Source organism: Panthera tigris, chromosome B3, assembly GCF_018350195.1.
Source record: "Panthera tigris isolate Pti1 chromosome B3, P.tigris_Pti1_mat1.1, whole genome shotgun sequence".
NCBI classification, from domain to species: Eukaryota; Metazoa; Chordata; class Mammalia; order Carnivora; family Felidae; genus Panthera; species Panthera tigris.
The window spans coordinates 106,641,792-106,658,128 of NC_056665.1; the positions used below are offsets into that span (position 1 = coordinate 106,641,792).

Below are 16,337 nucleotides of genomic sequence, written 5' to 3' on the forward strand. Positions count from 1 at the left end.
GACATCCCAAGTTACCTTAGGAGCCCATTCAGTTTCTAGTTATAATTTAGATATGGTCTCAATACTCATTTATAAATGAGTTTCTCCCAAATAGTTATGAGTTCTTATCGTCCTATATTCTCATCAACACTTAGTATTACCAGACTTTCTGAATTTGCTAATCTGTTGAATGTGTAGTATCTCACTGTGGTTTTATTTTTCAGTTTCCTAATTTGCTAAGCATCTTTTCATATGTTTATTTGAGACAAAAGTTTCTCTATTTGAAGTGCCTATTTGCGTATTTCGCACGTATTTCTAATTGGGTTGTCTGTCTTTTTCTTCTTGGTTTGTAGAACTTCTTTACACATTTTTGGAAACCAGTCCTTTGACAGTTTTATGTATTGCAAATATATTCTCTTGTCTTCTTTTTATAACATCTTTTGATGAATGGAAACTCTTAAGTTTAATACAGCCAAATTTATCAATCTTTGTTTTATTATTGGACTTTTTAATTATTTAAGAAATTCTTTCCTACCTCTAATATGTTTTTCTATTTGACCATCTGAAAGCTTTATAGTTTTGCCTTTTGCATTTAACAGTCACAACCATGATTTTCACCACAGATTAATTTCCTCAAAAGACAGGCTGGGAGACTGCTGAAAAGAATCTTTTTTTTCCCTAAGATAACTACGTGCCTTTTCGGGTATGAAGCCTTACCATATATGCTCAATGGTAGCTAGGAATATGACAGATATGTGCATTTCCCCACATATCTGTATTAGGGGTGCATTGTTCCTAGAGATCAACTATTCCTCCCTGTCTAATGTTCTGTCAGCTTGGTATATATACAGGATTATAAACAGTGGAACAAATCATATGTGAAGATAAGATAGGATTCTTTCTTCCAGAAGAAAGCAGGAAGAAAATCCATCTGCATGGAATCAGCATATTATGTTGGCTGAACCCTATTTTGAGAGTGGGAGAAACAGATTCACATTATGAGACCATTGTGAATGTGCATATATTTACAGAATTTTTCTACTGCAAAAACGAGCCAGTATTTTTAAGCTTTTATTTGAATTCCAGTTAGTTAACATGCAGTGTAATATTAGTTTAAAGTGTATTTAGTGATTCATCACTTACATACAACACCCGGTGCTCATCACAAGTGCATTCTTTAATCCCCACCTATTTAACCCATCCTTCCACCCCCCTCTCTTCTGGTAACTATCAGTTTGTTATCTACAGTTAAGAGTCTGTTTCTTAGTTTGCCAGTTTGCCTCTTTTTCCCTCTATGATTGTGTGTCAGTTTCTTAAATTCCATATTGGGGTGAAATCATATGGTATTTGTCTTTCTCTGACTTATTTTGCTTAGTAGGATACACTCTAGCTCCATCCACATTATTGAAAATGGCAAGATTTCATTCTTTTTATGGCTGAGTATATCTATACACCACATCTTCTTTATCCATTCATCAGTTGATGGACACAGGCTGGGCTCTTTCCATAATTTACTTATTGTTGCTAATGTTGCTACAAACATTAAGGGGCATGTATCCCTTTCAGTTAGTATTTTTATATTCTTTGGGTAAATATCTAGTAGTGCAATTGCTGGATTGTAGGGTAGTTCTATTTTTAATTTTATGAGGAAATTCCATACTGTTTTCCAGTGGCTGCACCAGTTTGCATTCCCACTAACAGTGCAGGAGGGTTCCCCTTTTTCCACCTCTTTGCCAACATCTGTTGTTTCCTGTGTTGTTAATTTCAGCCATTCTGACAGGTGTGAGGTGATAGCTCATTGTAGTTTTGATTTATATTTCCCTGATGATGAGTGATGTTGAGTATCTTTTCATGTTAGACATCTGGATGTCTTCTTTGGAAAAGTGTCTATTCATGCCTTCTGCCCATGGATTATTTGCTTTTTGGGTGTTGAGTTTCTTAGTTCTTTATAGATTTTAGATACTAACACTTTATCAGATATGTCATTTGTAAATATCTTCTCCCATTCCATAGGTTGCCTTTTAGTTTTGTTGTTTCCTTCACTGTGCAGAAGCATTTTATTTTGATGAAGTCTTAACAGTTTATTTTTACTTTTGTCTCCCTTGCCTCAAGTGACATTATCTTGAAAGAAGTTGCTATGACTAATGTCAAAGAGGTTACTGCCTGTGTTCTTCTCTCGGATCTTAATGGCTTCCTGTCTCACATTTAGGTCTTTCATCCATTTTGAATTTACTTTTGTGCTGATGATGTGTAAGAAAGTGGTCTAGTTTCATTTTTTTGCATGTTGCGTGCAGTTTTCTCGACACCATTTGTTGAAGAGACTTTTTTCCAAATTGGATATTCTTTCCAGCTTTGCCAAAGATTAGGTGACCATATAATTGTGGGTCCATTTCTGGGCTTTCTATTCTGTCTCATTGATCTATGCGTCTGTTTTTGTGCCAATACCATACTGTCTTGACCACCACAGCTTTGTAATATAACTTAAAATCTGGAATTGTGATACTCTGGCTTGGCTTTTCTTTTTCAAGGTTGCTTTGGCTATTCGGGGTCTTTTGTGGTTCCATACAAATTTTAGGATTGTTTGTTCTAGCTCTGTGAAAAAATGCTGGTGGTATTTTGATGGGGGTTGCACTTTTATGTGTAGATTGCTTTGGGTAATACAGACATTTTAACAATATTTGTTCTTTCAATTCATGAGCATAGAATGTTTTTCCATTTCTTTGTGTCATTGTGTCACCTTTATTTTATTTCATCAGTGTTTTATAGTTTTCAGAGTATAGATCTTTTTACCTCTTTGGTTAGGTTTATTCCTAGGTATCTTACGGTTTTTGGTGCAATTGTAAATGGAACTGATTCCTTGATTTCTCTTTCTGTTGCTTCATTTTTGGTGTACAGACATGCAACAGATTTCTGCACACTGATTTTGTATCCTACAACTTTACTGAATTTATGTATCAATTCTAGAATTTTTTTTGGTGGAGTCTTTTGGGTTTTCTATATAGAGTATCATGTCATCTGCATATAATGAGACTAACTTCTTCCTTGCTGATTTGGATGTCTTTTATTTCTTTTTATTGGCTGACTGCTGTGTCTAGGATTTCCAATAATATGCTAAATAACGGTGGTGAGACTGGACATCCCTGCCTTGTTCCTGATCATAGAGGAAAAGCTCTTAGTTTTCTCCCATTAAGAATAATAATAGCTGTGGGTTTTTTGTATATGGACTTCACTATGTTGAGGTATATTCCCTCTAAACCTACTTTGTTGAGAGTTTTTAAATCAAGAATGGATGTTGTACTTTGTCAAACGCTTTTCTGCATCTACTGAAACAATCATATGATTCTTATCCTTTTTTATTAAAGTGGCATATCACATTGATTGATTTGCAAATATTGAACCACCCTTACATCCCAGGATTAAATCCCACTTGATCGTGGTGAATGATTCTTTTAATGTACTGTTGGATTCGATTTGCTAATATCTTGTTGAGAGTTTTTGCATCCATTTCATCAGGGATATTGGCCTGCAGATCTCTTTTTTAGTGGAGTCTTTGGTTTTGGAATCAGGGTAATGCTGGCCTCATAAAATGAGTTTGAAAGTTTTCCTTCCATTTCTATATTTGGGAATAGTTAAAAGAAGAATAGGTATTAACTCTTTAAATGTTTGGTAAAATTCAGGGCAACTGGGTGGCTCAGTCAGTTAAGCATCCAGCTCTTGATTTCAGCTCAGGTCATGATCTCACAGTGGGATCAAGCCCCGTGTCAGGCTCTGTGCTGATGATGTGCTCACGTGCGTGCGCTCTCTCTCTCTCTCTCTCTTCCCCCCCCCTTACCCCTTCCCCGCTCTTGTGTGTGCACTTGCACTCTATCTCTCTCTCAAAAATAAAATAGACATTAAAAATAAATAAATAAATGTTTGGTAAAATTCTGCCATGAAGCCATGTGGCCCTATACTTTAGTCCGTTGATTTTTTTTTTTACTGATTCAATAGAATGAGCCATTTTTAAAACTTCAAAATAAAAGTCAGTAGCCCACATGCTACAGACAAGAAGAAATGAAAACTTTCATACAGCCTAATGAATGGAATAATTGTTATCCATATGGGATTACCAAAATATGTATATATGTACACGAGATAAATTATGTTACACATTATATTATACTTTATTTATTTATTTATTTATGTGATACCCTTGAAAATTTCCAACAGCTAGTTGATTCTAGGATAATAAACTCATATACATACATATATTTATACACACACACACACCTATATATACATATATATATATATATATCTCTTGTGACCTTTCTATGATTTTATTTAAAGAAAATAATCCAAGATAGTAAAAGTTTTATGTAAAAGAATATAGTAGCATTATTCACAATAGCAAGAAAACCCAAACTGGAAACAAAAAAAAATTTTTGAGAGAGAGAGAAGGGAGAGTGCATGCACACAAGTGCACACAAGGGAAGGGCAGAGGGAGAGGAGGAGAAAAAATCTTCAGCAGACTTCACGTCCAGCACAAAGCCTGATATATGGCTCAATCTCACAACCATGAGGTCATGATCTGAGCAGAAACCAACAGTAGGACACTTAACCAACTGAGTCTGAGTCACCCAAATGCCCCCTAAAATACTTAATATTTTGAGAGAGAATGGCTAAATAATTAAAACAATTAAATATAAAAATAATTCAATATTTTGAGAGAAAAGCTAACTAAATAATAGCATATCCTTACAATGGTATATGATACAGTCATTAAAAATAAAATCTATTTGAGAGTTCCGGAAGATGGCGGCGTAGGAGGACGCTGGGCTCACCGCGCGTCCTGCTGATCACTTAGATTCCACCTACACCTGCCTTAAGAACCCAGAAAACCGCCAGAGGATTAGCAGAACGGAGTCTCCGGAGCCAAGCACAGACGAGAGGCCCACGGAAGAGGGTAGGAAGGGCGGCAAGGCGGCGCGCGCTCCACGGACTGGCGGGAGGGAGCCGGGCGGAGGGGCAGCCCGCCGGCCAAGCAGAGCCCCTGAGTCTGGCTGGCATAAGCGGAGGGGCCTGACGGACTGTGTTCCGACAGCAAGCGCGACTTAGCGTCTGGGAGGTCATAAGTTAACAGCTCTGCTCAGAAAGCGGGAAGGCTGGAGGACAAAGGGAGGGAGAGCTGCTGAGCCCCCTGACGGCAGAGCTCAGCTTGGCGGGGAACAAAGGCGCTCGCCAGCGCCATCTCCCCCGCCCATCCCCCAGCCAAAATCCCAAAGAGAACCAGTTCCTGCCAGGGAACTTGCTAGCTCTGCGCAAACACCCAACTCTGTGCTTCTGCGGAGCCAAACCTCCGGCAGCGGATCTGACTCCCTCCCGCTGCCACAGGGCCCCTCCTGAAGTGGATCACCTAAGGAGAAGCGAGCTAAGCCTGCCCCTCCTGCCCCCGTGCACCTTGCCTACCCACCCCAGCTAATACGCCAGATCCCCAGCACCACAAGCCTGGCAGTGTGCAAGTAGCCCAGACGGGCCACGCCACCCCACAGTGAATCCCGCCCCTAGGAGAGGGGAAGAGAAGGCACACACCAGTCTGACTGTGGCCCCAGCGGTGGGCTGGGGGCAGACATCAGGTCGGACTGCGGCCCCGCCCACCAACTCCAGTTATACACCACAGCACGGGGGAAGTGCCCTGCGGGTCCTCACCGCTCCAGGGACTATCCAAAATGACCAAACGGAAGAATTCCCCTCAGAAGAATCTCCAGGAAATAACAACAGCTAATGAACTGATCAAAAAGGATTTAAATAATATAACAGAAAGTGAATTTAGAATAATAGTCATAAAATTAATCGCTGGGCTTGAAAACAGTATACAGGACAGCAGAGAATCTCTTGCCACAGAGATCAAGGGACTAAGGAACAGTCAGGAGGAGCTGAAAAACGCTTTAAACGAAATGCAAAACAAAATGGAAACCACGACGGGTCGGATTGAAGAGGCAGAGGAGAGAATAGGTGAACTAGAAGATAAAGTTATGGAGAAAGAGGAAGCTGAAAGAAAGAGAGATAAAAAAATCCAGGAGTATGAGGGAAAAATTAGAGAACTAAGTGATACACTAAAAAGAAATAATATACGCATAATTGGTATCCCAGAGGAGGAAGAGAGAGGGAAAGGTGCTGAAGGGGTACTTGAAGAAATTATAGCTGAGAACTTCCCTGAACTGGGGAAGGAAAAAGGCATTGAAATCCAAGAGGCACAGAGAACTCCCTTCAGACGTAACTTGAATCGATCTTCTGCACGACATATCATAGTGAAACTGGCAAAATACAAGGATAAAGAGAAAATTCTGAAAGCAGCAAGGGATAAACGTGCCCTCACATATAAAGGGAGACCTATAAGACTCGTGACTGATCTCTCTTTTGAAACTTGGCAGGCCAGAAAGGCTTGGCACGATATCTTCAGTGTGCTAAACAGAAAAAATATGCAGCCGAGAATCCTTTATCCAGCAAGTCTGTCATTTAGAATAGAAGGAGAGATAAAGGTCTTCCCAAACAAACAGAAACTGAAGGAATTTGTCACCACGAAACCAGCCCTACAAGAGATCCTAAGGGGGATCCTGTGAGACAAAGTACCAGAGACATCACTACAAGCATAAAACATACAGACATCACAATGACTCTAAACCCATATCTTTCTATAGTAACACTGAATGTAAATGGATTAAATGCGCCAACCAAAAGACATAGGGTATCAGAATGGATAAAAATAAAATCTATTTAATGGCATTAAAAAATACCCTCAACAGTATATCAAGTGGAAAGAAAAGGATACAAAATGATATACACAAGCATGTTTCAAATTTGGGGAAAAAAATAAAAGAAAAAGACACACACATACATAGGAAAAAAAATAAGACAGAGATATATACCAGTATGAATGGTGTCAGTTATATCTGGGTGATGGTATCTTTGTTTCTTTTGTATTTTTCTCTGTTTTCCAACTCTTTTACAATGAAATGATATGTTTTATATTTAGTGAAAAAGTGTTTTTAAAACTAGGCATGCATGGTCAGTTAACCAGAGATGCAAACAATCCAAATAACGTATTTAAATAGTATAAAAACCAGATATAATGTTATTCCCACTTCTTAGGAAAAATATAAGCAGCAAATACCTGTATCTCCTTTTTCAAACCATTGATTGCAATTTGATTGTTTCTGTGGGGTTAACAATCTAAAATAAAATAAAATTTAGGTATTATTTGCTCAGTTGATAAATTATTTTAGAAATTAAAACATTTTCCTATTTTTAAATATTTTGTTTTTTAAAGTTTATCTATTTTGAGAGAGAGGAAGGGACAGAAAGAGAGAAAGAGAGAGAATTCCAAGCAGGCTCTGCACTAACAGTGCAGAGCCCACTGCGGGGCTCAATCCCATTACCCCAGGATAATGACCTGAGCCAAGATCAAGAGACAGATGCTTAACCAACTGAGTCACCCAGGCGCCCAGCATTTTCCTATTTTTAAAAGTTACCTGAAATGCATCGTATTTTGTGAATTTTTAATAGCCACGGCATTTGAGCATTTTGAATGTTTACTCACAGTAGAGTCATTAAGTACCTGAACAAAAGAAATGAAGCATTAGAATTGGCTACATAAACAACAAAATTTTTTTTCTTGTCATGGCTACTGAAGGCTCTCCAAGAACATTGTCATCCTCTTCCTCATCATCATTATCAATATGAACAACCACTACAAACATTAAATGAAACCACTATATACAAAATATTAAGTCAAATACTGGGAAACAAAGGTTAAAACTCTCAAGGAATTTGATATTTTGGACAAGTATGACAACTATGCTTGGTAGCATTTTGACATTTAAGGTAAACTTAAAATTTTTATCCCATATTTATGATTAATCAAGTCAATCTTACCATTTTCTCATCTGATTTCTGTCTATTCTCTGTAACCTCTTAAATTCAACATAAAAAAGCAAAACAGCAGATTAAAGGATTAAAGGCTGAAATTTTATTTTTTATATATGTGTGGAAAAGGTAATATTTCATTTTTAACTTTAAATTTAATATCAATATCTAAGCCACTGCTTTATTTATTTTTGTATTGTCTATTTCAAGTCATTCATTCTCTGTGAGTGACTCATTCTGAAGAGTTTCTGATTTTTATTTGACCCAAAATAAAAATATCTTTAATAGGAAAGTTTATCCCATTTGTTTTTGTTATAACAGCCACTGGTCTTAATTCTGTCATCTTACTGTGCTTTAGATAAGACCTTGTCCTTTAAAGGGCATTTGTCCCTTAAAGAACAAGTGTTGTTACTGCTTTATGTTTTAAGTAATATACATGTTTCTATTGGTCTCTTGGTAAAAGTATTTATACAAGTTAAGTAGTTGTTTAGAGGAGATGCTAAGAATTAAAATTGTTGAGTATGTGCATTTTTATGTGTAATAAATACTATGAACCAGTCCTCTGAATTATACCAAATTACATTCCACTATTGACTTCAGTAGATATTATCAAATGTTGTAGTGTATGCAAATCTGATAGGTGAAACCATATATATCATTGGTTTAATATGCCTTTCCCTTTGCCCCCGAGCTCAAGCACCTTATTATGTCTAGTGACACTTCGTCTTTCTTTTTCTGTAAATTGCTTATCTTTTGCGCATTTAAAAAATTAATTTGTATTAGTATTTCTTTGTATGTTATGCATACCAATCTCCTGTCCATTCTGTCATTATCTTCAACTTTGTTGGTGTCTTGTCACACATTAAGTTTTTTATTTTAATGTAGTCCATTGACTAGTTTTTCTTATACCACACTGTTGTAATTACCACATTTTGATAATATTTAAAACTGTTCTGGGATGATGAAAATGTTCTGGAATTAAGACAGTGGTGACAGTTACACTACCTTTTGAATACACTAAAAACCACTAAAATGGACACTTTAAAATGGTGAATTTTATGATAAACTTTTAAGCATCTAATAGTATGAGTCTCCCTTATGTTGTTTAAAAAGATCTTATATTTTAAATCTTTATTTGAACTCATTTATTAATATGTTAATGTAGTGAATCATATTGATAGACTTTTCCAATGCTATTATTGCATTCCTTGGGAAAACCATGTTTTAGTCATAATATATTATTCTTTTAATGTTACACTGCCAAATTAGGTTTGCTGATCATTTATTTGGGTTTCTACATGTATGTTCATTCTTGAGACTAATGTACAAATTTTTTTCATTCACTATCTCTGTCCTTGCTCCCTAATAAATTAACTATGTATAATTTGTTGCATAGCTTCCAACTTCTATGCTCTGGAATTGCTTAAATAAAAAGATTGCCCTCAACCGGCAATTTTGCCTCTCAGGGAATATCTAACAATGTCTGGAGGTATTTTAAGTTTATTTATTTATTTTGAGAGAACGAGAGCAGGGGAGGGGCAGAAAGAGAGAGGGAGAGAGAATCCCAAGCAGGCTCTGCACCATCCATGCAGAGTCCCATGTGGGGCTCAATCTCATGAACCGTGAGGTCACGACCTGAGCAGAGATCAAGAGTCAGAAGCTTAACCAACCAAGCCACGGAGGCGCCCCTGAAGATATTCTTCACTGTCTTTTCTTAGGGATGAGGTGCTATTGGCCTCTAGATCACAAGGTGACCCGACAACAAAGAATTATCTGGCCCAAAATGTCTATAGTGTCATGGTTTAGAAACTCAATTTATTCCTAAAGGTTTGGTAAAATTTACCTGAAAAACTCATTCCCACGTGTTTTGAAAGGTGTGTGTGTGTGTGTGTGTGGCAGAGGGAGAAGGGAGGCACATAAAGAAGAAAAGAGGAAAACAGAGAACTGCTTACATTTCAGTTTCACCTACATTTCCATTTCTAGTTAATTGATCTATTCATGTTTTTCTTTTTCAGGCTATTTAATAACTTATATTGTCCTATAAAATTGTCCCCCTCACCTACATTTTCAAATTTATGGATATAAAGTCTTACATAGTATTCTATTAAGACTTTGAAAAGATTTCTTCCATATATTCAATGATATGTACTGTTCCCTCTCTATTTTATTAAGTATAATAAAATTTATTTTATTGATATTTAAAAGTTATTAATTTTTGGCTATACTGATTAACCCAACCTTTTAATTTCATTAATTTCTGTTTTTCTCTTTATTAATTCCTACTTTCTTTGCATTAATTATTTTCCTATTTTGAGTTGAACTTTTCATGCTTGGAATTAAACTTTTTCTACTTAAAGTTCAGCTACTTTTAATCTTTATTTTCTATATTTGTTTTCAAATATAAATTTCTCTCTGAGAAGCAATTTGGCTATATTCCACAGGTTTTGGTTTATAGTATTCTTTTAAATAGTTTTTAAGTTTTCTTTTTATTTCTTCTATAACCCCCAAATAATTTGAAAGTGTAAATTTCCTTTCCCTCTGCTAAGTACTTTTTTTTGAGAGGAGGGCTATATTTTTGTTTAACTTATATTTTTTATAGGTAGTGGTAAGTGAAGAGAACAACTTTTTAGAATTGATTGAGGTATTCTTTTGGTTCTAGTAAACAGTTAATTTTGGTGAATACTGCAAATATCAGGAAAAGAAAGTATAAAGGGAGCCTGAGAAATGACACTGTAGAAATGGTCCTATCATCCCTGATTAGTGAACCTGAGTCACCTACTTTAGAATTTCACTGCAGGTAAGAGAAAAATGTTTATCTTGTTTAAGATGCTGTTATTTCATTTCATTGGTTTTGTATTGTTAAATGTGTAACCAAACTTAACCCTAAACTCAAGATACTACTTTTTTTGAGAAAGCTATCCTTTTTAAAATTATGAATTAAATACTTTCTTGGAATTCCATTAATTTTTATTTTATTTATTTTGAAAATGTATAATTTGGTTTATCGTGGTTCTTATGACTTGGTGAGTTATTCTTTTTAAAAACATGAAATATATTTTTCCCTATTAATGCTTTTTGTCTTGAACTCTGTTTTTTAATTTTTAAATTTTAGTTAACATACACTCCAATACTGGCTTCAGGAGTAGAATTCAGTGATTCATCACTTACATACAACACCCAGTGCTCATCACAAGTGCCCTCTTTAACATCCATCACCCATCTAGCCCATCCCTCACCCACCTCCCTCCATCAACCTTTAGTTTGTTTTCTATCATTAAGAGTCTTTTGTGGTTTGTTTCCCTATTTTATATGGCATTGTAATAACAATGTTTTTGTCCCATTGTTCTACCTTTACCCTTCATTTGTCAAGTTTTTTCAGCTCTTCTATTTTAAAAGTATGTATATGGCTGTACCACTCTAGAAAACAGTATGGAGTTTCCTTAACAAGTTAAAAATAGAACCAGCCTACAATCCAACAACTGCACTACTGGGTATTTACCCAAAGGATATAAAAATACCAATTCAAAGGGATACATGCACCCTAATGTTAGAGCAGCATTATCAACAATAGCCAAATTATGGAAAGAGCCCAAAAGTCCATCGACTGATGAATGTATAAAGAAAATGTTATATATATGTATATGTATATTATATACATGTGTGTGTATTATATATATATGTATATATGTGTATATATGTGTGTGTATTATATACACATATATAATGGACTATTACTCAGCCATCAAAAAGATTGAAATCTTGCCATTTGCAATGATGTGGATGGAGCTAGTGAGTATTATTCTAAACAAAATAAATCAGCCAGAGAAAGACAAATCCCATACGATTTCACTCCTAGGTGGAATTTAAGAAAACAGATGAACATAGGGGCAGGAGAGAGGCAAACAAACCATAAAACAGACTCTTAACTACAGAGAACTAACTGAGGGTTGCTGGAAGGGAGGTGGGCAGGGTATGGGCTAGATGGATGATGGGGATTAAGGAGTGCATTTGTCTGATAAGCACTGGGTGTTGTATGGGAGTGATGAATCACTAAATCCTACACCTGAAACTAGTATTACGATGTTAACTATCTGGAATTTAAATAAAACTTGGAAAAAAATAAAAGTATATGTCTGTATTTTGTTTATATATCCCATAGAAGCATCTCTGTCACATTTCTGAATACTGATTTGTTCAGAACTATTTATGGCATCTTATTTTCTATTTATAATGTATTCTAGTTATTTTATCTACTCTTCCATCCCTGCCTTTTGTTGGACTGATTAAGTTGTTCCATCATTTTTCTTCTACTGTTTTAAAACTAGTGCACGTCATTTCTCTTATTTTGGTTACTCTTACATGTTTAACATACACGCATAAATTCGCATTTTCCCAACAATATATAAGTGAATCAGTATTTGTATCTTCTCTCTACTTCCATCCCCCCCCCCAAGAAAAGAACTTGGGTAAACTTTTGTTTCCCTTATTTATCTTCCTACCTTCATCCCATATTGATCTCATCTGAAATTTTAGTACCAGATTTAAACATTTTTGTAATTAATACATATTTACGATAAGTTTCACTAATTAATTTGGTTACCACTACCCCTCTATCTGTATGTATTAATTACAAATTAATGAAAGGCAATTATATTTTCCATTGAGAATTCCCCCCTGGACTATTTTCAGGAAGAATGGGGGAAGACAGAGATGTGCCACACCAGAAGCTAGCTTTCTGGGTGGTATGCTCCTTATTTTTCTTAAGCATCAAGAACCCCCTAGAAGGGCGACTGGGTGACTAAGTTGGTTAAGTATCTGACTCTTGACTTTGTCTCAGGTCATGATCTCATGGTTTCTGAATTCAAATCTGTGTTGGGCTCCGTGTTGATGGTTCAGAGCCTGCTTGGGATTCTCTCTCTCCCTCTCTCTCTCCATCCCTCCTCTACATGTGCTCTCTCTCAAAATAAACAAATAAACTTAAGAAAAGAAGAACTCCCTAGAGTTACCATTTATCTCTCTAATCAAAGCTCCTATACTTACTGCTTCCACCTACAGACAGTGATCCATTGCTGATGCCTAGCCAAAGGCAGAGTAGATATGAGTTGAACAGGTGTTAACTAATTAACTCCCACTGAAGTAACCCAACCAATTACCCTATTCATTGTCCCCAGACCTATACCTTCTATAATAGTGTTCTATTCAAGTCCTGGGTCACAATTTCCCCCTTCAATCTAATCCTGTTTTCCTCCTTCAGAAATATCTGGGTTTGACTAGGTACAGGGCTTGGCATTTTTAAATATCTTTTCTATTTTTTAAGAGTAAGTGAGAAGGCTACAGTATATGTTCAGGCTGCCATATTGAAATTCTTTTAAGATTTTTAGACACTGAGGTTGTAGTAATGGCTGATTTAATATATTTATAACACACACACACACACACACACACACACACACACACCCATGTTCTAAATGCAATACATTCATTATCTCATTTAATGCAAGCAAATATTTAATTTATACTATTAAAAAGGAAATACCTACCTGCATGTTGTTTCCTTTCTGCCTAAAGTCAATATTGGCAAGCTTTGACTGTTTCACAGAACTTTCTTCTTTTTTATCTAGGTTATTAAATTGTACAACTTCAAATGAATTTCAGAGATAGAATCAAATATTATGCCCAAAATTCAACATAAACTTATAATTAAAAAAATAAAGTTACATGAAGATTTAATTTAAATTATAGAAGTGTGTGGAATTCCTGCAAACCTTTTAATTCCTCACTATATAAACTATCATAACAAGCATGAGTGTAAAATTAAAACCAGCTTACAAAACTACGTCTTTATAATGAGGACCAAATAAGACTGAGGGAAAAAGAACAGCTAGTACAGTTAATCTAATACAATGTAGTTAATCTAATCTGCAGATCCACTGAATGAAACACGATTCAAATATCTCAGTGACTAGGTCACAAATATCATTAATACAAGTCGGCTACCCACTTTAATTACAGACACTAATAACACAACTCCTCAAATGAAAAATTATTATTCATCCTCCTCTGGCAGCTGTGTGACCCAACCAGAACACTTGTTTTAATATTATGCGGATGATTTCTCTCTCAAAGAGAAAAAAGTTAGGGATAGAAGGCATATTGTTCACTCTCAGAAAGAATCAAAGTGATACTTTCTGAGTCTATTGGTCTCTAGTATTGTTTGTTCTTGCTTACACCAAATGATAACAAAATTTGCTTCTGCCTTTTCTTCTATGTGTTTACAAAGAAAACTAAGTTTTTAAATAATTAACAGATACTGTACCTACAACTCTTGCCTCTGAAGAATGCATTTTCATTGGTCTGACTTTCTCAGATTCATATGGAAGAAATAATCGACTGTTTTGAGGGGCTTTATTCAATATAAGTACATGTTGTTCATCTTTTTCAAAAATTCTGAAGGTTAAATTACATTAAATATTTAGTAAGTAAAAAATTAACATATTTTAAATATAGAAGAGACTTATATACTATATAAATTCATTTTGCAGATAGTAAAACTGAGTTTCAGAAAATTTAAAATATCTGCCCAATAAAATTATTTACTGGTGTCACAGCTAAAACACACTTTTCCAGATTAAGTCCAGTGCTCTTCTCAGTATACCACACTCTCATTTTAAAACATAATCAATTTACTCAAGGGATACAGGAGTGCTGATGCATAGGGGCACTTGTACCCCAATGTTTATAGCAGCACTTTCAACAATAGCCAAATTATGGAAAGAGCCTAAATGTCCATCAACTGATGAATGGATAAAGAAATTGTAGTTTATATACACAATGGAATACTACTTGGCAATGAGAAAGAATGAAATATGGCCTTTTGTAGCAACGTGAATGGAACTGGAGAGTGTTATGCTAAGTGAAATAAGTCATACAGACAAAGACAGATACCATATGTTTTCACTCTTATGTGGATCATGAGAAACTTAACAGAAGACCATGGGGGAGGAGAAGGAAAAAAAAAAGTTAGAGGGAGAGAGCCAAACCATAAGAGACTCTTGAAAACTGAGAATAAACTGAAGGTTGATGGGGGGTGGGAGGGAAGGGAAAGTGGGTGAAGGGCATTGAGGAGGACACCTTTTGGGATGAGCACTGGGTGTTGTATGGAAACCAATTTGACAATAAATTTCATATTAAAAAAATAAAATATAATAATTTTAGGAGAATTTCTAAACATGTTAAAAAATTTCTAAACAAAACTTTATCCACAAATAACATGCTACAGATTTGAGTACTTCAAACTTTAAAAATAATTATTCAGAAACAATTCAGCTACATGAATCCAGAAACCACTAAAGCAATAACACAAATCATAAATGGGTCTTTTTAGTTTTTTACTTAAAATTTTACTTAAGTTTTTTACTCATTGAATTTTTCCTAAAGAAATAATTTTAATTAGTTTTAGTTAAATAATTTAAATGATGTTATTTATAATAACTATGAAATAGATATTGAGTAAAAATGACTAAACAGTTACATAAATTCCTCTCAATATAGAGGATTTTTACAGTACTAAAAAGTCAATGAAGTGAAATTCTGTACATGTACTTATTTCCTACTCAATTTCTTTGGAGAATTAAAGACAACATTATTATGTTTGTAAGAAGTGGGAGGGGGGAATCAAGAAAATTAACAGATCCAAGGAAGTGGGATCAGAGAAATTAACTTTGGAGAGGAAATGTGTTGAAACATCAGGACAAGAGTAATGGAGCCTACTAAGGAGATGAATTTAAAAAGAATAAAAAAGCATTCGGGCAAAAAGAGAAAAGGTAGAAATTTTATCAGACACAGCAACAGTAATACATCTATTTTTCTGTCACACAGTAACAGGTAAAATCTAACTTTTTTTTTTTTTTTTAATGCCTCCATCACTGATGTCTGCTTTATCACCATAAGGATGAAAAGCAAGGAAACATATGATGCCACAGATTCAGTAGCATTTTGATTCATCTTCACTCTCTGTGGCAAAAGAACGGTCAAGCTGGTGACAGAGTGAAAAAAAGGTAAATACTGGGGTGCCTGGGTGGCTCAGTTGGTTGGGCATCCAGTTCTTGGTCATGATCTCATGGTTCTAGGGACAGAGTTCCATGTTGGGCTCTGCACTGATAACACACAGCCTGCTTGGGATTCTCTCTGTCCTCTCGCCGCCCCTCCCCCACTGGCTCGCGCATGCTCACTCGTTCTCTCTCAAAATAATAAATAACCATTTTTTATGGTTAATAAATAAAAAGTTTTAAATGGTTGTTATTGGGGGGGGGGGGGAGAGGGAGGGAATGAGAGAGAGAGAGCACACAAAGCAGAGAGAGGCAGAGACCCAGAATCCAAAGCAGGCTCTAGGCTGTGCGTTGTCAGCACAGAGCCCCACATGGCGCTCGAACTCACACGAACTGGGAGATCAT

At 35.7% G+C, this 16,337-nt stretch overlaps 1 protein-coding gene across 14 annotated transcripts in view; it reads right to left on the bottom strand.

Annotated features, from left to right (window-relative positions):
- Positions 1-16,337, bottom strand: part of CB3H14orf39 (chromosome B3 C14orf39 homolog) — a 53,438-nt gene that overhangs the window by 17,417 nt on the left and 19,684 nt on the right. For all 14 annotated transcript variants that reach the window (XM_042989836.1, XM_042989837.1, XM_042989831.1 and 11 more), the window contains 4 exons: positions 14,201-14,331; positions 13,425-13,501; positions 7,491-7,576; positions 7,133-7,191 (listed from right to left, as the gene is read on the bottom strand). In XM_042989836.1, coding sequence (XP_042845770.1) covers positions 7,133-7,191; positions 7,491-7,576; positions 13,425-13,501; positions 14,201-14,331 — 353 coding nt within the window. The remainder of the gene's footprint in view (positions 1-7,132; positions 7,192-7,490; positions 7,577-13,424; positions 13,502-14,200; positions 14,332-16,337) is intronic.